Source organism: Hippocampus comes, unplaced genomic scaffold (assembly GCF_001891065.2).
Source record: "Hippocampus comes isolate QL1 unplaced genomic scaffold, H_comes_QL1_v1.1 scaffold111, whole genome shotgun sequence".
In the NCBI taxonomy this organism is placed as follows: Eukaryota; Metazoa; Chordata; class Actinopteri; order Syngnathiformes; family Syngnathidae; genus Hippocampus; species Hippocampus comes.
In genome coordinates this window covers 1451451-1474944 of record NW_017805698.1, presented here as the reverse complement: position 1 = coordinate 1474944, position 23494 = coordinate 1451451, and the positions used below count along the sequence as shown (strand labels likewise).

Below are 23494 nucleotides of genomic sequence, written 5' to 3'. Positions count from 1 at the left end.
CTCGAATTGGCCTCCTTGTCCAATCCAAACGGAGTATTTGCGTGACGCACGTGACGCAGTTTTAGTTTGGAGAAGGGGCGGGGCTCCAACGTCGCGAGAACTGAATTGAACGCTGAAAGTTGGTGACTGTGGAATAACACTGACGTTGAAATGACAACTAGGGAATAATTCTTTGCATTTCAGAGCTCCAGAAGATATGAGCTTTCTTGAGATCATTTAGACGGTTCAGGTGCCCATCACATTCTTTATATGATTTAACAGCACACTAATGTGTGTCAATACATGACGTGACGAGGTAATTTACATCTACCTACACACACATTAAAAAAAACAACAACAAATATGGCATCACACGTAATTTAAATAGATGTTTATTAGGCTGAAAGGACAGAATTTTTCATCGAATGCATTATGGTTTACAGCCATACATTTTGGCATGTTTATGTGATTGCCAAGCAATGTGAAGAAAAAAAAACTATAGTATACCACTGTGCCTCTTAAGTATGACTGAATTACAAATAAGTGGCTATATGAATGTATTTTAACATGGAATAATTAAAATGATCTGGCATCAGGTGTGAAATCCAGAACCAAAACACGGCTTATGTTTTGCTCCGCTGTGGAATGTGTAATTACTATATAGTGAATCCAAGACATTTGCTTTTTAGGGCAAAATACAGTTCAGGTTAAACAATACTGGATAAGCAGATTGGACAGTCTGCTTTGTTTTCGAGTCTGAAGAGAGTTGGGGTAAGAGGATAATTTTGCCTGGATTACAAACAGCGGCGACACATGTTTAACACCACATGCAAATGCCACCATTAATCAAGTTGTACTGTAACATAACAGTTGCTCTGAAAGGCAGCTGGCCACTATGAAGCCTTTTTTCCAGTGCAAAATTTGAACCAAACTTATTATTTAATGTCAGGCATGCATTGATAGTATATTGGGTAGTAAACATAAACCACATGGTGTAGAAACACACTTGAAATAGAGAACGGCACCATTAAAGTCTCCATTCAATCAATGCATAACACTAAACAACAAACCAATCAACTTGAAATGATAGTCAAATCTGTTACAGACACAAGAAGGCCACTGAAACAACTACTTGATATATATTAGCGAAAATACACATTTACAATACATAATATAGTGATAATAACAAAAGTAAATATCTCATACATAAGCATTCAACGAGAAACATTTTCTTCATTTAACTTTGGGCTTGCTCTTTAATATGCCAGAGCATCAGTAACACAGTCGATTCATCGCAATGTGTTAAATAAGAAGTGTAAAAAGGAAGCTATGTGAAAGCTTGTTTTGAGCTGCAGATGACACAGACAGCACACTTTGTGACAGAGTCTGCCTCATTACATGACACTCAAAGCTCTGCAGTGCTACGTAAAAAGACTCAATGTAGACATGTCAGGTTTTGACATGAACGCCGCATTTACTTCCGTGCAACGGTTTCTGACAGCTTCTTCAGTCTCTTCTTCAGCTCCAGTGGAAATTTTTCATAGCACTTCTTGCACACCGGCTTCATGTCAAACTCCACAAACTTGTTCCTGTGACAGAAACCAGACAATGGCAATTATTTATTTCACTTGTACAACAATATAACATACTACACGTATGGCAGATTTGATTCACCTCTGACGATGTTAGTTTTTTTTTGTTCTACATAGAGTGGGTTAAAAAAAAACCCTTCTCACGCCTGCTGAAATGCCAGGTTTTTGTGATGTACAAAAACTTAGACCAAGGTAACTGATTGAAATTAACTTTTTTTCCCCCCACCACAAATGTGACCAATAACCTGTACACCTTAACTGGGAAAAAAATCATTGCGAGACACAAAGTAAAAATCATCAACCTGTGGTAATGTGGTTGTAAATACATGCACACACTCTTATCATAGGATATTTCTGTGTTCAGAATGAATCAATCACATTCAAATGTATTCCAAATGGGAGTAAGCAAACACCTGCCACCATTTAAATCAAGTCCCAATGATTAACCCCAAATGATGTGCCGATTTTCCAGTCGACTTTTTTTCGCTTTCCAACAGAAGCCTGAAGGTTTTGTGCTAACACGAACTACAATTGTGAAATGTTGAGAATTCCCTTCCAACTTGTCTAAAGTTAAAATAGCCTTATTTATGTATTTTTAATATGACAAAAACCTGACATTTGACTTTTTGTATCTATTGTAATTTAACATGTTTGACCCTTTGGTATTTGATAGAGAAATACAATGTGTAGTAGAAAAAAATAAATGACAGAACAATGTTAGGTTCCAGCATGCTAACAACATTTAAAAATTAAAAACCCTAATTAACGGCACTATTAACCGTGACTGAATTTATCATTTAATTATCTCAAAAATGACTGCTGTGAAAGAGGTCATCGAAACAGGAAAGCTTTTTCACATGTCTATAGGGATAACTTGCTGACACGTGTGTGAAGTGGCTCTTTTCGCTGTCAAATGCCTTTAATTCGATTAACTCTGGCGTTCCTCCCACACAAGGTGGATAATCGCTGGCTGGACAAGGCACGTGTCAAACTCAGCGGTACTCCATTCGCATTTCCACAGTGGATACAAAAAAGCTGCCGGAAGTGATTAAGGCTTACACTCTGGACTCAGACAGAACAAGAGCCCGTGTAAAACAAAGCTGTCCCTTCAACTTGTGACTGATCCGACTTCCCTTTATGCAGAGCTTAGAGTCGTTTTCCAAGAACTTAAATCTGTACTTGCATTTGTTGCAGAGAAATGGTCAAATGAGGAAACGTGCACAGTTGCATTCCACCGCAATTCCAGAAATATGTCCAATTCTACAGCACTCTATAAACATGCTATACGGTAGTCATGCGGTCTTTACGGTAAAACATTTTGACCAAAGCCATTACTGGTGTGCCATTATATTTGTATGAAATGCATTGAGCTACCACATACAGTGTTGTATGAAAAGCCATTTGAGCATTTACAGTATGCCATATCCTTGATATCCATGTCAAGATCCATGAAGCTGTTTGCTTTTTGTCCTTACGAGAAAGAGAAAAATGTATGAATACTAGTAGAATGAACTAGTGTGGACGAGTAGGACAAATGTGTCTGACTAGTCACGTTTTTGTTTGTTGTTGCTTTATACTGTATGACTATCACATCTCTGCACACTAGTTGTACACCTTCAGCATACTAGTGGATAACTATGTAACTGGTGAGGAAAAACTGTACACGAGTTGACATTTGTGAGCTACTAATACTACGAGTGATGTGCCAGATGCTAACTAGTAGGGTTTTATACAGCAGTTGCTAGTAACACACACTGCTGACAACCAGTCCACAATTTTAACTCACTAGTAACACATAGTGCCAATAGTATTCTAAAGTTGTCCTACTAGTATTCCAAAATGGGCCTTAAGATGGATATCCTGTAAATAACAGGTGTCAAACCCAAGGCCCGGGGGCCAGATCTGGCCGGCCACATCATTTTATGTGGCCCGCGAAAGCAAATCAAAGATGGCAACTTTCATGTTACTTGCTAAAATCTCGATCAAAATTTCAAATTCTCATTTGTAATAAATAAGAGTGACACTCTTAAGCATTTTCTTGTGACCAAACCCCTCATTCCAGTCACTTAAACCGAACTGAATAAACCGTTATTCTTGACTTCTTTATATGGTTTCAGTTATAACGGCCCTTCAAGGGAAACTCACTGAAATATGGCCCATGAAAAAAATGAGTTTGACACCCCTGCTGTAAAGGCTTGTCATATTATGGTGCAGTCTAATGCCAGCGACCGATGAAACATACTGGCCAGAAAACTTGAATGTTATTAGAATAGTGCAGAGCTCCACCAAAGCCAAAGGATAAAAATTGTGGTGCATCATATTCGTATTTGAGTATTGTTGTACTCGTCACCAGGATAAAACTTTTTTTTTTGTCTCAGCGAGTAGGATGAAAAGAGGGGTGGCATGACTGACATAGAAACAACTAAACACATACGACAGAAGGAACGAAGAGAACTGACCAAGAGAAGAACAGCTGAAGTGTGGAGAAGGAAATGAGAGAGGATCACAGACACATGGGTATCAACGGTTTCTTCTTTTTCTCCTTTGAGTCGCGCTCCCGCTTTGACAACCGGCGTTTCACGTCATCTGGCAGACGTTCATAGCAGTGCTTACACACCGGCTTCAGATCCACTTCCACAAATTTATCCCTGACACAGCATGGACGAAGAGGGTCCCAAAAGATGGGAAGAATAAGAAGACAGGAGCGACATGCAGGAAGGGAGAGAAGAAGGAAAAGAAGCAGAGGTACAAGAATGATGGACAAAAAACATTAAAAGAATAACATGTTCTGGTAAGGCAGTGTGAAAAGTCCACACAAGATAATAAAAAGACACGAAAGCTCAACTGTAAAAACTAACAAGTTTGTGGCAGTACACGTGTTCATGTTTGTTACTTACTTGAGGGTGAGCTTGGTGTTGCAAGTGGAGCAAGCAAAACAGTTGACGCACCAAGCCTTGTTGAGGGCTGACACCACTGAAAAAAACACAAGAAGCACCATGGAACTATGACTGTATTAAGGGGGAAACAACTTTTGAACTTTTTAAAACTCAAAAAGTTAGCTCACCGTCTCCTTCTATAACGCGATTGCAGTGGTAGCAAACATCTCCAAACAGCTAAAAGTTACAGAAAGGGAGAACAAAAAACAATGTTAGCAATGCAGCAACACTTAATAAATATATTAAGACATCTGAATAATAATAATTAAAAAAAAAAACAGTTCAGCAGCTGCACTCTGGCCGGTTTTATAAAACACACATGCATTCAAATCCCCGTGCCACCTTGACCTTCAGCTACACCGATGCTCTGCAGGCGTTTTGTGTTATGAAAAAGACTCCTACTGTACAACACTCCCAATTTAGAATTTTTTTTCAAGTTTGATTGATTTGTTTGCTTCGTGCTTTTAAAAAAGTGATAAGTAAATGAAACTACATCTTATTCACGTAAAACTCAAACTAACTATAGTTATAGAAAAAAGGGGTTTTGCTTTCATCTCTTTCAATTAAATATACATGAGCTTTCAGGGTTCATTTTCAACGGTTTTTATTTTTTGTTAATGCCGGGCATCTGTTGCGAAGAAGGAAGGTCAAGCAGTTATTTGAGAATCGTAGTTTACTTCACTTTTTTACATAACACTAAATTTTAACATTTTGCACTCAACAAATACTCCATATTAAAGAAAGAAAAACTAATACTGAAACTAACCTAAATCCAATTAAAATAAACCAAACAAACAAACAAAAAAAAACCCTAATCAAAACTAACTGAATGGAAAATACAAAATCAAATAAAAACAAACTGTCATGAAAAATCTTATTTTTCCGAACTATTAGCCCTGGTATAGAGTAAAGGTGCAAAACAATTTCAGTGGGATTACAATTTGAATTCGAAATGGCACAGCCAGTTCACAAGGGGGGGTTGCAATGAGCTGCTTCTTCTTGTCATTTTACAATATGAATGACCTTGTCAGGACTGTAAATGTGGCATTTCCTTCAGAGATTTTATTTTTGGTGTACATCTCTCCTAGAAAAGGCGATTCGGTGCGATACAACTCAAGGACGGTACATTTTAAAGTGGAACAAATCAACAATTCATCTTTTACATCTCAACCGAATTTCCGCTTCAAATCAGTTTTTTTTTACCACTGCAAGTTGAGAATCAAACACAAAAATACAAAAGGAGAAGACATGCAAGCAACTACCGTAGGCCAAAGTTTGTGCTCACGCAGACGAATTATCAAATGTAATTACAGCCTCCAAATGGCACTGTTATTTTATTTTATTTATTTTTTGACCAAAGAATAAAAAGTAAGAGTCGACTATTTTTTTTTTTTTTAATAAGTGGACAGAGCAGCAGGCCATTAATCACTGAATGGCAAGTATTTAAACTAAGGCATACACATGTCAAATCCTTATGACATGTGGTTGCAAATCTCCCTAATACGCAGCCATGACAGTTATCCTTCTTTATCGCATAATATAAATATATTACCTGGTTGTAGTGTGTTTCACAGTAGGCCAGGCCTTTGCGTTCATAGTGGCGATGTCCCAGGAAGGGTTTCTCACATTTAGCACACACAAAATGCTGCAAACATGGCCAATGTCAAGCACAAACAGTTAGCTCTGCAGCAAAGTCAGCTCAAGACTTTAGTTCACATCAGTCCACCTGTCCTGGTGTTGTTTCACAATTATGAATCAAAATAGAGAATAGAAAGAGAAGGAGCAAAGTGCTCTCTATTCGTGAATGGATGTTGGGAATTCATGGAGGGGTTCCATAGCTAATATCATGTCATGTGATTGTTTATGAGGACAGCGTGGATGAGTAGCAGACAAAAAGCTGGGTAAAGAAAGAAACAAACAACAACAAACAAAGCAATTTAAGAGCAAATGAAAAAGTGGTTATTTCAATTTTGTTAACCATATAACACCTAATAATGTATTCATTATCATTTACCGGTACATTAGTGCAGCTCTTTTACAGAGGCCAGGCAAAGCTACTCGCGGCAGCAGGAACATCAGGCTGAGTGTTAGAAGCCTCACCATGTCAAAGTGTGTCTCGCAATAAGCATGACCGTTCCGCTCAAAAAATGGATGGCCCTGAAAAGGGCGCTCACATAAAGTGCAGACGTGGTGCTGCGTGTGGAAGAGGGAACAGAGCAAAGTGGCCAGAAAGAATGAAAAAAAGGATAGCTGCATTTATGTGGGGGGGATAGAAGAGACACTGGAGATAAAGGAGAGATGATGTGATTGAATGAAATCAAGTGCACCTAACTGAGGAAACAACACAGAATCAATGAAAAAAAAAAAGACTTGGAGACTGTTGACAGTAATGATAGCGTTTTACATGATGTGGAATTATTGCCTAGGATTAGAGAATGATGTAACTTTACTACTTGACGCCCAATATACAGGGTGTCCCAAAAACGGACATCATTTCATATCTACAAAGTAATAACGGTGCCAATTCTCATTTAAATGATCAATTCAGGTAAAATGAAATCGGTGTGTTTGTGTCATTATAAATCTACATGCGTTTGAATATGTCGATGAAATAATGAGAAATTTTACTTCGTTTGTCTGACATATGCACTCACTCGGAAAGTCATATTTCAAATAAATTCAAATTTTTTGTGGCACCCTGTATTATGAGTTATGTGAATATGTGTTTGAAAGAGTTTGAGGTCAGACCTCCACATGCCACTGCTTGCCCATTGCATTGACCACACGGCCCTCAATGGGTCTCCTGCAGGCCCCGCAGATGGGGACGCCCATCTTGTCGTGGCAGGGCAAACAGTACAGCTCCCCCTTCAGCTCCCTGGCATCAGCAGTCAGTTCCTTTCTACAGACACGGAGGGGACATTTTTACTCAATCAAGTCAAGTCATTGTATTAATTTGTATTTGCACTTTCGTAAAAGATACATGTGATTTAAAACAGCAGCATTGTAGAGCTACACTGCAAAATCGGAGTATGTACTAAGTAAACAATTGTTTTATTATCGTGCTTGTGATTTGCATTGGTGTTGCCTCCTGCGTGAAGTTAAATTTAGTAATCATCTCACTTTACGATTTTGTGTTTTTCAGTTATTCTAAACATTTTTTACAGTTCTAGCTTAAAAATCACTTGGCCCTCCAACTACAGTCACCACTATAATGGCTAACATGATGACAGAAAAGCAAATTATGCCAAGATGGTCATCAAAAATGAAGCCAAGGTTTTATTTTGTTAAAAAAAATTATTTAACCCTTTCAAGCACCAATAATGATAACCTGTAACCTGTTTGTGGATAGTTTGAATATTTAATTCAGTGATTCTGCACAATTTGTACTGTTGTATGTACCACTAAGTTGTATTAAAGGCATATTTTGTGATACAGCTCTTGTACTGTGTTTCCGGATCACGCTTGCTCATGTACAGTATGGTCTCGATCCCTACCCGCAGTTGTTGCAGTTGAAGTGATCAGGGTGGTAGGGGTCATTCTTGAACAGAAGGGGCTGCTCTTCAATGATGGCGTGACACTTTTGGCAAATGTACTTGCCGAGGCCACGAGCTTTCTCTCTGTTGTGGCACGGACGACACAGGTGCCTGATAGCAGCGAAAGTAGGGACAGGTTCAACATTAATGTTATGAGCTACAATTTCAATACCAGGGTTTTTCCTGCGTTCAAAATTGTATGGCGGCCACATCCAGCTAAATTTGTGTCAGAGCGATTGATATCGCTCAACACAACGTGAAGCTCCAACTGTGCTGATTGAGGGATTGATGTGCCTCGGCGGCAGCTTGGTATTTTAAATGCAGTCGCAGCATTGCACCATTATGGAAGTGGTATACCAACAACAGTACACGGGAAAAACCTGAAGCAAAGGCTCACGTCCTCTTTCACCGAGCTCCGGTACACCTCCGTGTCCTGTGCACATGCCGCCCCAAAACACACCGCAAACTCGGGATAAACTGGGGGGGGGGCGGTCATTGCTACGACGGTGTTCTAAAAGCTAATGAAAATGAAAGGAAAAGTGTAATCCTTTTGCCAGAAAGGAGCCAAGTGCTCAAATGATGCGATCTGATTTCACCATTGACGTTGTAGGCACTTGGCGACCAACCTTTTAGCATCGTGGACTTTTGTGGGCTACTAAACGACTTGTCGCGTACGGTTTAGACTTCCGAGCCGCTGCTATCTTCAAAAACAGGTGTCATGCTTCTACATACCCTGACAGAAGAAAATGAGGACACGAGCTTCACTTCTGACTTATGGCCGAGCGACGTTAGCCATGTGAGCTTTGCTTGCTCGTTTTAAGTCATACACCATAGTGCTCACTTGTGTGTTTACTCTACTGACTTTTATTTATTTATTTATTTTTTTATACACTGCACTTTTTCACCTTGCAGTACCGTACTTGTGAGACTTCATGAGTCCTTAAACAAGATTTTGTGGACTCTAAGAAGAGGCCAATTCTAATAAATGAATGCTTTAACATGATAATAGTCATATTCTTTTTGGAATTCTTAACTTAAAGTTTGTTTCCTGTAAAAGAAAGTGAGTCTGTTGAATTTATAGAACACATGCACGTAGTGGCGCATGGTCAGGATGGGACAAACTCTGACTCAATTTGAGCCAGGAAAAACCCTGAATAATGAATGTATCACTATTTAAGATAACAGACCTGCCGGCATTCTTAACAAATCCAACATCGGCAAGCACGGCCTGGCAGATGTCACAGCAGAAACATTCCGGGTGCCAGCTGTTGTTCATGGCCTTGATGACGCGGCCAATGATGAATTCACCTGAGATAGGACATCATTTCGATGAGTTTGTTCATAAGAAACAGATCTCTTGGATATTTACTTTTTTTTAACTTGAGGATCCAACATCCCTTTGCCCAAATGGGTTGCCTTTGAGTACAGTTTATATACTTACCACATTGGTGGCAGCATGGAGCAAAGAGCATCTGGAAGTCATGCTCACAGTATTTCCTGTCCTCAAACTGAAAACACATTTGAAGGTTTCTTACAGTTATCGCTTGGTGTCATAAGTATACCATTCAGGAAAAAAACTGCCAACAAGACAAGGATTATTTATTCACAGTATGAGCAGGAGGAACAATGAGATGATCATGAATACTGTTACAGACCAGATTAAAAAAAAAAAAAAAAAAAAAAGGGAAGACACATTTACTGTAAGTAGACTCTGAAAACTCAATACTGTACCAATGAGTCAATATCCTTCAGTTATATTTGGATTTGTGTGAATGTAACATGATAGCTTCCCAAAGCAGGTATTGCTCACGCAGTTGCTACAGTGTGTTTGAAGAATTACATTTCATTGACCAAGGGGAGCAGGAGGTTATTGAAGGATGATGTCATACACTTGTTTAGGTAACAATATGAACCAAACAGTAGCTTTACCTCATAGAAGAGTCCCTCGGGGAACTGTTGGAAACACTGAGCGCACACAAAGCATTGCTCATGGTAAAGTTCTCCGTTGCTGTTCACTATCTTCTCTGCCGGAGCAAAGCCACTCTTGCAGCGCTCACACATGGCATTGGCAAGGGCGTTGGCCATGTTGCTAAAGGATTAAATAAAATTGGGATTAGTTCCTGGGAGTACTGTCACGTTCACGAGTTATAGGTCAACTGCGAATTAATTTTAGAAAACCCTAAACGAAATGTTTTTATGTCGACCGGCATTAAATTAATTTGCTTTGCGAGGACAAAAGTGTATCGTTCCAATTTTCTGGTCCATTTACATGCCCTATTCTTTTCTCTTGGCCACTCAAACAACTGTTTGCATGAATGTGAACAGTGCGTCGCCACACAGCACCAAGGCATTTCGCCGAATAACTCGATAACAATTGGGAAAGAGCAGTGAACAGGACAATCAACAATGCGTTACAATGGCTGACTGGTGACTTGGCAGTCTGTAAATGACGTCACTCGCCGGAGATTGCCAAAAAATAAAAAATAAAAGCATTTTCGTTGTTAAGCGTGTTGCTATGGGTCTAACTATGAACCTGGGTGGGTTCATAGTCAAGTATTACTTAACGAATGGTTGGCCAAGTTTACTTCACATCTGACCTTTAAAGCGGTGATCGATTGATAGCAATGATTGGAACACTAATTATGCAGTGCTGAATATTTGTAGAGAGCGTTGTGTTCTTTCATGACAGCAAAGAACTGCACCAAAGCACATTCACAAGTCTTTACTCCTCATTGGATTCATGAAAAATATGCCAGATTGATTGGGGATAAGATCAGAAACTGTTATTATGTTACCATGAAAAAGAAAATCAATCAGACGCTCAAGAGAATCCAAGCGAACTGGACAAATAATTAACAGCAATGAAAACATGACCTCCTTGACAGGAGTCATACCATTTTATCACGAGACCATGAAAACTAGGCGAGGCCTACTCATCGGTGTCACATTTTGGGTGTGGAGAAGATTTGCCGTGGATGTGAAAACTGAAATGAGTGTGAAAATTTGCTGATGTAATCTATTTTCCTATATCTTTGTAGTAAGATATACACTGTATATTAAAACACACCACTAATTAATTACTTGATTTGCGTTGTTAAGTATTGAGAGAATCTGACCTGGAGAAAATGGGGTTCCTTTGTTTTAAATAATGTATTTATGGTTTGTGATTTATGGATGTCTCCTTACAATCTCATCTCAGTAAATGAAAGTATGTTGCAGACATCCTGTAAAAATCAAATAATACAATATATTTGCTCTATAATCTATAGATTCAGACCTTAGGTAACATGCACAGTCAGCCCTGCCTGATAGGATTAAAGGCAGGAAGTGATACGTCCCTTTGGCATTTCCACCCTGTATTCTGCCACTGCCTCATCGGAGAACAAACTTTCTTCACTAAACACAGTGGAATGGCAAACTCTGCTGCTAAGAACTTCATGTTTACTGGTGAGGACATCATCCTTGTTCCGATTCTACAGCTGCGGTCAGTCAGATGTAAGACCTCCATAATAAGCAATCAATTTGGAAATATTTAAGAATGTCATTCAGCATGTGACAAATTTGTAAATCTTTGTTATATAGAAGAATGTGCTCAGGACTCATTAAAAACATGTTTTGTAACTCAGGGTGTAAACTTTAACTTGCATTTTTCCAAAGGCATCCTCAAAATTAGAAGCACTCTCAAGAGAGTACAGACCTCCGCTAAGGCTCTACAATCCCAAAATGAATCATCTGATTCATTTAATAAGAAAAAAAACCTACCCACCTCTCATTTGTCGGATGTAAAGAAGACTGACTGTTGTCAGTGACCTTGTTTACTTGGACTGTGACGTAAATGGTCAGTCAGTTTATCATTTAAATCTGTTAAAACAAAAATTCGGATAAACCCAAAAAGAGTCAGATAAAGCCTCCTTGGAACCGACCAGTCCAGGGTGAACCCCGCCCCCTAAACAAAATCAGCTGGGATATGCTTCACGCTTAAACAACAAGATTATACAACGTTTCAGTCAAATGGGAACTACATTTTCTCTCAATTTATTACATGCAATTACCATGGAATTTATAAATTTAGGTTTTCTGACAAATCCCGACAAGAAGACCATAAAGAAGAAACCTTTCGCTTCAACGAATCCGCTGATGACTTCATGTCCTCGTTCAGTAAATATAGCATTTATATTTAGCCTTCATGTCATTCATGGTCACATACTCAGGATACCAGCTGGCATTTTCTAGTTTGCATAATCACTCCTCCCCCTTGGCACAAAAATAGCTTATTCTCTGTGTTACTTTACGCAGTTTGATGCTATGAATACACAATTAACCGAAAAAAAAAACAGTCGGTAAGAACCAGCCTCTGTATAATTTCATTTCTTCACATTTGGTCACACTCCAAGGTCGCAGCTAACGGGCCAGCGAAGTATCAGTTTATGTGAAGACAGAACATCCCAATGCATCCACCGCCACCAATCCATATGAGGTTTCAGCATTGTTAACACGATCAGCGGCATTTCAGTCAACATGTATTATTTGCAAATTGTGATGACAAATTCCGAGTAGGAAATCATTTTGACATTAACAGTATCAAAGATGGAATCAACCCGTAATTTCCACTATACTTTATGAATTTGTATTTTAAGTCTTGATTCGGTATTAGGAACAGCATACTATTGTAGATAGTGGGGGATAAACTGCTATTATCCCCCACATCAACAATTTCAACAAGTAATCACAATGTAAAAGTGTCCTTTCTGTACTTACAAGCGTGCATAAAAATCACAAAACTCCTTATAGACTTTGACGTCGCTTTTCCGCCTCTGGGACTTGGACACCAGCATTTCTGCCTCTCCTCCATCCCCATCCCGAAACCTTTGATGGTAACCATTCATCTCCCCATGTGGATTGTAGTCCAAGACCTCGCCGTCCTCAGGGATGGAAGGCGGTAAAGCACGGCCGTTCATCTCTGCGCTCTTGAACAGGGACCCAGACTGAGTTTTCAAAGTTCCCAGTTCCAGTAATCCAAAAAGCAAGCGGGAGCCTGACCCACTCGTCAAACTGTGATGGGTGTAGTCTCTCCCTCTTCTGCATGCAAGTACACACACCCACTCACTCCTTTCCCATATCAACACGCTCTCTTTTTTCAGCCGCGCACACACACACACACACACACACACACACACACACACAGTCTCCTGCCTGTCGAACTTGCTGTCTATTATTGGACCAGTTACTGAAATGAAGAGCCGATTCTGACGCCTGCCTGCTGAGCGGTTACACATTCATGCACACCTACACACATGGGTACTAACACACAAATTTGTAGTTTCCAAATAGGGTTGCGACTGTCAAATTTTTTTTTTTTTACAAATTAAATGCTCTACTTATTATCCCATCAATTTACTTCAACACTGGAACATGCATGTGAGTACAGGTATTTATATATTTTTGTCTCCTGTCTGACTATCCTCACTTTTTATCTGTGACATTGAATGTGGATGGTTTTAAAAGGCAGTGCCTTGTCTGATGAGTGACGTGGGTGTCAGCGAAAGGAAGGTATAGAGATAGTTGACTCTGGTTAACCCATTCGCTAGTTTGCTTGTTGAGTGACTCAGCATGAATTGTGGCCATTGGCACTGTGTGTGCATGTGAATATGCCTATTCCATCTGAATTGTTTTCATTGATTGTTATATCAAGACACTGAGCATGTACGAGGAGCTACATCTTTGACAACTTTTAGGGACATTACAACAACTGAAAAAAATACCCTGAAAAATCATCACTGTGTAGCTTTGAGGCAGAAACTTCACTTTGACCTTGTTTTGGAGTCATATTTCGGCTAAAGCTATTTGTGAATCACAAACATCTTCAGGTTTAGGCTAAAGTTATACACAGTAACGGTGTGTGCGTGTGTGTGCGTGTGTGTGTGTGTGTGTGTGTGTGTGTGTGTGTGTGTGTGTGTGTGTGTCTCAGCATGATCCAATGACACGTAAGGAGATGCTTTTAGGGAGCATATTGCATTCAGATTTGTTTATTTTGTACTGCTGTGCAATCTCTGACGAACAAAGGGGCATTTGGTTTTGTTATTTGCCAACTGCATCTCCTAGTCCTCTGGTCTTTAACATGACTCCATTTGTCAAATAGACAGATAGACACCCAGTGAACACTCATCTGTGCTGGCAGCTGCTTGTGTGTGTGCGTGTGCGTGTGTGTGTGTGTGTGTGTGTGTGTGCGTGTGTGCACGAGAGTGGGGGGAGCGTCACTGTTTACACGTAATATATAGCCGCACAGCTGTATTTGTTTCCACTATTAAGACTCAATGCCACCTATTCGTTGTATATAATATATATTCTGTACAGTATAGTAAACTACTTAAGCATCAAAGGATTGTGTAACTACGGGCAGTTATAATGACTCGTGCAGGGAAAGATTTCACCAGGCAAAAAAACTAAACAAAACACAAACTTATCAGTACTTTGCCATAACAGAATAATGGATGCAGAAAAGTCACCTGTCCCAGTTTGGGCTAAGGAAAGAGGGGAAAATCTAATCAGCGACAGGAGGAAACACACACAAGCTTTCCTCCTGATTACAGCCCTTTGTACAATGATGCAAAGCGTACCACCCTATTACAAGGAAGATTATTATTGGAAGAGCCTGCGGCAACAAAGTTTCCCAACTTTCTCCCAGCCCTACGAACTTGAAAGGTCTTAAAATCACGATTTTTAAGGATCCTTCTAGCCATTAGTCATTCTGTTATAGTTCATTATGTGTAAATATGCCTGAAATTGCCTTTCAACAGGATTAGATTACTGGGACAGAAAAACGACAAGCAAATTTTCTACTTGTCAATTCTAAAAATTATGTTCAAAATCTCACTGGAATGACTATTGCTGTGACAGATTGATACTTTTAACCTTTATTTTATTTTGTCAAAGAACTATTTTCTTCATAGTGCCCCATTGTACGTTCGTGATTCAATATTGTGCTAAATGTATTAAAAATAAAAATGCCTCTGATTATGTACCATACTCAAATTCTCCTCTGCCAGTAATACAAAACCTACCTTCCCCAGACAGACGAGATGAGCTATACAACAACAGCAGGAGTCCAACAGCCTGATAATAGCGGAGCTAATACATTATCAAAGTCCCTTTTATAATGCGTTAGGTCGCAAGAGACTACTGACTGAATTGATAAAGAAGCATACCAAGACTGCCACCAGAAGTGTACTCGCACTCTTCACAACCTCTGACAGTGCGGAGCACAAATGAACCTGCGCAAACCAATGCATTTCTGTAGAATGGTTCTGTAGCATGGTGGCATGCAAGTACTGTGCAACTTTGCATTATTAAACACATAATTTGCATATGAGGTAAAGGTATTATATGATATTGTCCGCATGACCATCATGTTCGACTACAGTGATCCCTCGCTACTTCGCGGTTCGTTTATCGCGGGTTCAGTGTATCACGGATTTTTTCAAACAAAAAAAAAAAAGATTTTTTTTTTTTTTTAATATACATGGAGTACAGTACTGTATATATTGCTCTATGTGACTCGCTGATGTTTTGCAGCTTCTCGCGGACCGTTTGCGGACTTAAAAAAAACATTTTTTTTTTTTTACCTGTTTATGTTAATTGGATGCTACTTCGTGGATTTTCGTTTATCGCGGGTGGTTTTGGTTCCCATTAACCGGGATAAACGAGGGATTAATGTATATTATCTGTGACTTTGAGTGCGTATGGCTCTAAAAGGCGGGGCCTGGCCTGGTGAGTGACGTGGGTGTCAGTGTATGAGAGTGTAGAGTTGGCTGGCTGTTACCTGGCTAACCTTAACGTTGAGTGACTCGGCACGAGTTGCAGCTATCGGCAGCTAATGTATGAATGTGCTTGTAATCTGTTTGTTTTCTTACCATTTGTTAAGTTATATAGACACAGCGATTGAGAGCGGCTGTGTCTATATAACTTGAGCCACTCACAGGTACATTACAATGCGTTCTAATTAGCAAAGGTAGACAATATTAAATAAGTTAACATTGGTCTGTTCCCTTGTGTTGCCAATCGTAGCTATGATGTGGTATGCAACGCACTTGATCTTTTTTGTTAATGATCACAAACTTTGGACATTCTCTGTCACTTGAAGACTCTTTCCTCCTGGCTTGCCACCATCTCGTCAACTTATTTCTACATGGAGCGGTGCTCCAGGACAACTTATGACCACAATCAATCAACTTTCATTCCATTTTTACAAACCATAACATTATAATGAACCCTAATCTTCCAATTCATGTTTTGGGAAAGGAAAATATTTTGAAAGTAGCTATTGAACTAGTGACATGCAAGCAGACACAGGCTGAAAAATGTACCGGACGCCTTGCTAACATAAACATGTACAGTGTCAACAGAAACCAAGGTAACAAAGACTCGAGCGCAGCTTGGGAAGCGCACAAGTGTATGCACAAATCCACCCAAGCAAACACACACGCGCACACACACACACACACACACACACACACACACACACACACACACACACACACACACACACACACACACACACTCAAGTCACGACGCCCACTTTGACCTGTACTATCTCCAGTCCCACTTGAGTCCGCATGGCAACAAAGAACACAAATAGGGACGTATAACCTTTTAGTAGCTCAACGTAAACCATCAATATATAAGTAGCAAATACACTTACCAGTAACCAAGTTCATTTAAGTGCTTATTGAATTTTGGTACAGTACTATCTCAGCCTTTCTGATCTTTTTGTTCCTGGCATGACAGAAAATGACAGCAAATTTTGAATACCTTAATAGCTGTGTCCTTTGCGCAACGATATCACTGAAGTGTTACCAATGCTCACAAAGATTATGGTTCATCATATTTCCGACATAAGGTACAATAATAGTTAATAATCAAATACAGTGTAAGCATGTAGCAATAAAATAATGATCATCATTGTTTAATAACATTATTGTAGTCAAAGCTTGCTCCTGTGTGTGATGGTGCGAGTGTGAGCGTTAGGATATACTACAAATGTTATACTTGGGGAACGTCAGCAGATCATTTTGTACAGAGGAACAAAATCAAAGTTTGTTTAACTTGACCAGGGACACCTTTAAAGACAAACCCCCTCTTTGTGTCTACATTCTTCACATTGCAACATTCCTTGCAACCACTTGAGGAGGGGAAGGACTTGTGTTGATGTATGGTCACACCGCAATTCCACATGCTGTGCCCGTCCTACTCATCCGAGAGGAATGAAATGCACTACTTTGCAAAACTCTTGCCTAATCAATGTCAGTCGATAATTTTTTCTCCGAAAGACAACAAAGACAAATCCCAGTCTGATATAAAATGTAAGTAAAGTCCAAAGGCTCAGATAATGGGCTATTGATTGGGACAAAAGACCAGTAAACTCTCAACATTTTTTGTCAAAATCCACCCCACCCCCCTAAAATCGGGGCATTGGTAATGGACAAATTGTCCAAGGCAATCACCATCAGCATTAATCTGTCCATTCTTGTGAAACAACAAAGTAACCTTATGTGCCATTCAAAGAAGAGAAACTATGGGACTCTGAGGTCATGACGGAGGCTGGACACTAACATAATCACTTCTGCCTAGTCCTTCCTGGTCTTATGTGTCTCTGATTGCACAACAATGGTTACCAACCTACAACTACAACACAGAACTGATTTACTGAGAATGGTTCATGCATGAGGAGTATAACCGCAAGTCACAAAAAATGGTTGACTTACCTGAAGCCATCCCCAAGCACACCATAGCTGTCTGGTCTCTCCTGTCTTCGCCTGTACAAGCCCGAATTTGACAACGCCTTGAGTCTCAAAGAGTTCATCTCCCCGCCAACCTTTGTCGTTCCTTCCTCGTCAGCTCCGAGCTCACGACCCACTGGGCCAGAAATTTGCCAGAGAAAGTGTGTGTGTTCAGGGTTGTTCCAAATAAAAAGATTAGGCTTGTGTCGCTCTAGCCCCTTATCTGACTGACACACCTCCAGGGCACACGGTCTTGAGGAAGGACGTGCAGAGGTGTGGTAACACTGCCTGCACACCTATCAACCGCCTATGACCGCCTTCCGCAGGTAGAAGGGAAGTGGAGAAGAGAAAGAGGAGAAAGGCATTCCGGCCTTCGCCTCCGCTGTCTGTTTGCCGCCTACTACTCACTCGCTCATTCTTGGGAAGAATAAGAATCCAAGGATGCCAGCAGAGTACCACAATAGAGACAAACAGATACAGTACACCATTTATTGAAAGGTTAGGCATAAAGCTAACCTTTGACAAAGTTTGATTGGTAAATTCAAATCTTCATGCACCATTTTCATGCCAGAACAGAAAGGAGGCTGTTGGCAGGGAGGCATTTGACTATATTTCCTTGATTGTTAGACGATATTGGGTAGTTTTTAAGAACAATGAAAATATGTGTTTTAAATGTGAATGTAATCAGTGTTATAGTGCCTATGATATATTGAGCACATTATTGCTGCGTGGAATTATTAACAAGCAATGGATTGATTATCATTATGACCACTTGCACATTACAAAAAAAAACTTGGCATGGTGAATAATTAGGAGTCCTAGAGGGCTAAGTGACACACTGATTCATTTGAGGCATACGATCATTACAAAGGACTTCAAGCATTCTTAAAATATGAAGCATACAACTGTAGTTTGTGTCAGTCTTTGTTGTTTTTTTTTTAAGTTCAGTTAAAACAGAAACAAGTCCCTAATCCCAATGACAAAGTGAGGTGGAGAAAGACGAACCAAGAGACAATAAGTAGAACGAAAGTAAATTCAGAACAGTGTTCCCCAAACTTATTGAGCCAAGGCATCCATTTACATTAGAAACATGTCACAGCATTTAATTACACTGAATTCACATTCAGTCAAAGGACCGCTGTTTGATGACCTTTGAGCCACCACTAACAAAGGAGATAAATGCATTTCAGCACATTAAGTGACAAAATGAAAAACGTTTTCAGTCCACTAGATGGGGTTGATGAATCAATTGAAAATAAGAAGAGGAGTTGGTCAAACATGGCAGTCCAGGAAAACATAAATGACCCGTAGATGCTTAAACTGAGTAACACATTGCAAAAATGTTTTTGGCGAATCAAAATGCTGCTTGACAAATCGACTTGCTGCCCCCCCCCCGCCCGCCTATTTGAATGTACTTTGTATTATCCTCGCTGATCATAATTCAAGATTTGTTCTCAGCAGTCACAATAAGCTATTGAAAGATGAGAATGCCAACCAGTGAATAATTCATGACAGCGTGGACTGCGAACACGACACTTTCTTCAAAGACACTGATCGGAAAATTGCTTATGAAAATGAAAAGAGGACAATGTGATGTCATGAAAACAAACAAACAAAAAAAAAACATCAAATTATACTGTCCAGCTCAAGACCAAAATGAATGTAAATGCCCACAAATATTTTAGTAAATATCACAATCAGTCTAGTCAATAAGATTCTCATTCTATACCTCAGGAGAATTCATTTTTGGATAAAAGCAAGAGTCGATCCTTCCTCTCAGCTGTTTGGTCGGCTCTCAGTAACATTTACAACGTTTGGGACACATTTCAACATCCATACAAAGCTGTACATTGCCGTCGTTTAAAAATCATTTTCATGTCATTCGGATTCACTGGTGATAAAGCAAATGAAGCGCTGCAACTACAGTCTATCATCTGGGATTTGGGCAAACACAGCTGAATGGATAATTCCAAACGACTTCGCTGCCACTGTGTGGACAACGGAGGTACAACATCACTTCTGCTTGAATTCTTACTTGGTGGTTGGGGTGGGGGGGGGGTCTGTTTTTGTCTGAAAACGTAGTTCAAATCAGTTTGAGAGCAAAAATGCACAAAAAGGATGTGAAAATTAACTTCTGCAATGACTCACTCATAACTTAAAGGAAATCCACAATGTAGATCATAAAAAGATTGTAAAGCTAGAATTTAAAAAATATATATCAATACATGGCACTAATCTTACAACTGGAATGCATTTCTTGATGAAGAAACCGCTTAATGCAACAGGGAGGTTAATTTAACAATGCAAAAACATCATAATGCATCTTACCAGTGTGGGATGTCAGAGAGAAATGAAGATCATTTTGGTGTTGCTAAAGTTCCTTTTGCTGTCACCGCAAACACTACCGCTTCTATCTCATGGCCACATCACTTCCTGCGTGTGTGTGCCTGATGGGGGTGGGTGTCAATTTGTGTGTGTGCGTATGTGTGTGTGTCCATTTTATGCCAGCATGTCTTTGTGAGAAAAGGGGTGAGAAAGCACAAAAAGGAGCAATGGAGAGAAGGTGCCATGGGGATGAGGAGAAGGAGGAGGAGGGTAATAAAGAGACTGTTTGTGGTGTTGGAAGTTGACAGCAGACTACTGAAATCAGGCTGACAGTTAGCCAAGCCGTTAGGACAGACCCAAAAGCATGCTAGGAGAAAAAAAGTGGAACAAAGTATGTGAGGGATAAACAATGAACGGTCATAAAAAGACAACCTCAATATGACATGATGATCATCATTGTTCAGAAGTGCTGCAACTTACTCATTTGTTGGGGGACTTGTGGCAAGTGTTGTTAAAAATCCATCCATCTATTTTCAACACCGCTTATCCTAAACAGGGTCACGGGGGGTGCTGGAGCCTATCCCAGCTAACTTGGGGCAAAAGGCGGAGTACACCCAGAATTGGTCGCCAGTCAGTCGCAGGGCACACAGAGAGACAAACAACCAATCCTACCCACATCCACACCGTCACTGAGCGGAAACCGATTCCACGCTGCCCCGCTCACAAGTCAGGCGAGTGTACCACGACTACACCATCAGTGGCCATTAAAAGTCAATTCTAGCGATTCCTTTATTCCAGTGTATTGGCTTTTGGTTCTACACACACATGTCCAGTGAACCCTTGCTTTTTGTGGGGCACAGGGACTGAGTCCAGCAATAAATAGCAAAAATATCGGAATAATTGACACCCTACCTCTAGGTGTATAATCATCTAAAAATTCCACAAGATGCAAGTTTTTCCATCAAAAACGGGGGATAGGTTTCATAAAACAGACCGTGAATGTGGGAATTTGCCAATGACGAACTGTAAATATGATGTACAGACAATGTTTTCAGCAATAATTTATTATTGCATGCAAAAATAAGTAAATCACTGTGAATATCAAATGTAAAATGACGTGAAATAGCCTCCTCTTCAAACACTTATTTAGTAACGGGTTTGAGGTACAGTATATGCTGAGGTCTGACATCATGACAGTGGTTTGACTTTTCCAGTGATTAATTGTATGTTTCTCTCAAAAAGTTCCACGGCACTAGCTGAGAAATAAGCACAGTACGTCCTTGTCGTCACTATCCCTACAGAACCTACAGAAGTGCATCAGTCTGTGCGGGTTCAGTTCTGCTCAGGCCAAATAGACTCGGGCCAAAAAACACATCATGATGGAAGTCCTCAACTGTGGTTTGTTCAAGTCCTTTGAGACCAAATAAGTCTTAATTGCACAGCTTAGAGCTCGAGCATAGATCCTGGAGTGACCAGTAAGAGGCGGTTACAGTTCACACAAATAAAAAGAACATGGTAAGAATGTAAGTTGCACTGAATATACATTTCACAATGACAATGTAATAGTTTGTCCCTTACTTCATCTTACGAGAGCAGTGCTCTTCCAAACAAGGTCACGTTCAAGCTGGAGACTGGGATGAGCTCAAGTTGTATCAACAAAGTGCAGAGTCAGGGAGGCCAAATGTAAAACGCCCAATGCTTATTTCATACAAATGTAGCCGGCTTTAGAAAGCCACATTCATGCCAGACTGTTGCCATTAAGAGGGCAATGCACAAAGAATCAAACAGTCCCTGAGGGATTGGACGGACAGGAAGTGGTGCAGAAAGCCCTAGTAGGTTCTGTCAAGGAGTCTGTGAGGACATTTCTGGCAAGGGAGGAGGCAGATCTGCTCTACATGCAGGAACATCATTTTAACAACAAATACGTTCCATTCCTTTTCCAACTGAAAATTGTCGATAATCCCATAGATATGTACCAAGAGAATGTGAAACTATGCATCACAATACTACTGTAAGAGCAGTAGAGCAAGGAAATAAATCAACTATTTAATTATTGAATATAATGTTGCAGATCTGCTCTACATGCAGGAACATCATTTTAACAACAAATACGTTCCATTCCTTTTCCAACTGAAAATTGTCGATAATCCCATAGATATGTACCAAGAGAATGTGAAACTATGCATCACAATACTACTGTAAGAGCAGTAGAGCAAGGAAATAAATCAACTATTTAATTATTGAATATAATGTTAAATGAAAACCACTACAGCAGAAGGAGTCAAGTATAGGTGCAAAGGAACTCTGTTGAAGTGAAGGAATGAGCTCTATTTAGTCACATCATAGCCTTGTCTATTAAGAAAAAAAAAATGCAGGACAATCAGTGTAGAAAATGGGGACATGTTATGTTTGAGTGAATTAAATTTTTAGAAATCGAGGGAGCATGTTTTTAGTATCAATCCCTTCCATAAAAACAACAGGATGGGACATTAGCGAGTAAACCGAGTGGCGATGGTGAGATTTATTACTGCAGATATTGACGCTATTAAGACACGCGCATCTTGCAATATTATCAACAATATTGTCAGCGCTAAATACAACTTTACACAGCTGTATGGGAGACGAAAAAAATGCCGGTACTGCCCCACTTTCCCAACAAGAAAAAAACTCAACTTCCCAACTTTTCATGAAAATATTCCCCTCGGGAGATAGTGATGAATTTTTGACTCACCCGTTTGTCATTTCAGTAACAGCGAGCATCTTTTGGCTTTTTCCCGGATCGGAGTTGTTATTTCTGCGTTCGGGCTGACAGATGTTGAAAGTCTCGAATGGAACGCGAGTAGCGAGCGATGGTCTCTGCTCAACCACAGAGAGAAGAGGCCTTCTCTTAGTGGGTTTACGCCTTCAAGCTAGCCCCAACGGGACCCAGTACTTCCGTTTTTGTAAATTTCAAACTAAAACAATTATACGTTTACAAAAAAATCAAAACATATTTGCACAACAAAATTAAATTAATCAGCTAATGAAATCCTATTATGCGATATTCAAACCCATGTATTCGTGTTTTCGAAAAGTGTGACTATCACATGTCACAAGCAGAAGGAATTTTATTTTACAAAAGGGAACCCTTAATGAGGCTTAAACTGACTTTATACAATATTATTTTACAATCGGTAAATCTACACCGCTGTATTACATTTTTTTATCTGCCAAAATCGACCCATCCTTCATTCTTTTTTTCGATATTATGTCCTCTGAAATCAGCACAATATTTAGGAGCTAAAGTGTTCAATGTAACTGACTAACGTTAAAGCCGGGCAGTTTTTCCCTATAAAGAAAATGTCATGTACACT

General features: G+C 39.8%; 1 protein-coding gene across 8 annotated transcripts in view; it reads right to left on the bottom strand.

Annotated features, from left to right (window-relative positions):
• Window positions 1–355: 355 nt before the first annotated feature.
• The window catches only part of LOC109523357 (LIM and senescent cell antigen-like-containing domain protein 1), a 24580-nt gene continuing 1441 nt past the window's right edge, over window positions 356–23494 (bottom strand). The window contains exons 1-11 of one of the 8 annotated variants that reach the window (XM_019882465.1): window positions 22873–23001; window positions 9970–10129; window positions 9482–9548; window positions 9228–9348; window positions 8002–8151; window positions 7256–7406; window positions 6060–6152; window positions 4636–4684; window positions 4469–4544; window positions 4031–4219; window positions 1458–1568 (exon numbers count right to left, since the gene is read on the bottom strand). In XM_019882465.1, the coding sequence (XP_019738024.1) occupies window positions 4075–4219; window positions 4469–4544; window positions 4636–4684; window positions 6060–6152; window positions 7256–7406; window positions 8002–8151; window positions 9228–9348; window positions 9482–9548; window positions 9970–10129; window positions 22873–22901 (1041 nt within the window). In that variant the 5' untranslated portion in view covers window positions 22902–23001 and the 3' untranslated portion in view covers window positions 1458–1568; window positions 4031–4074. Of the gene's footprint in view, window positions 1569–4030; window positions 4220–4468; window positions 4545–4635; window positions 4685–6059; window positions 6153–6308; window positions 6701–7255; window positions 7407–8001; window positions 8152–9227; window positions 9349–9481; window positions 9549–9969; window positions 10130–12798; window positions 13131–17801; window positions 18070–20144; window positions 20242–22872; window positions 23002–23494 lie in introns of those variants that run through there. The other 7 variants (XM_019882467.1, XM_019882463.1, XM_019882459.1 and 4 more) reach the window with 7 other exon arrangements.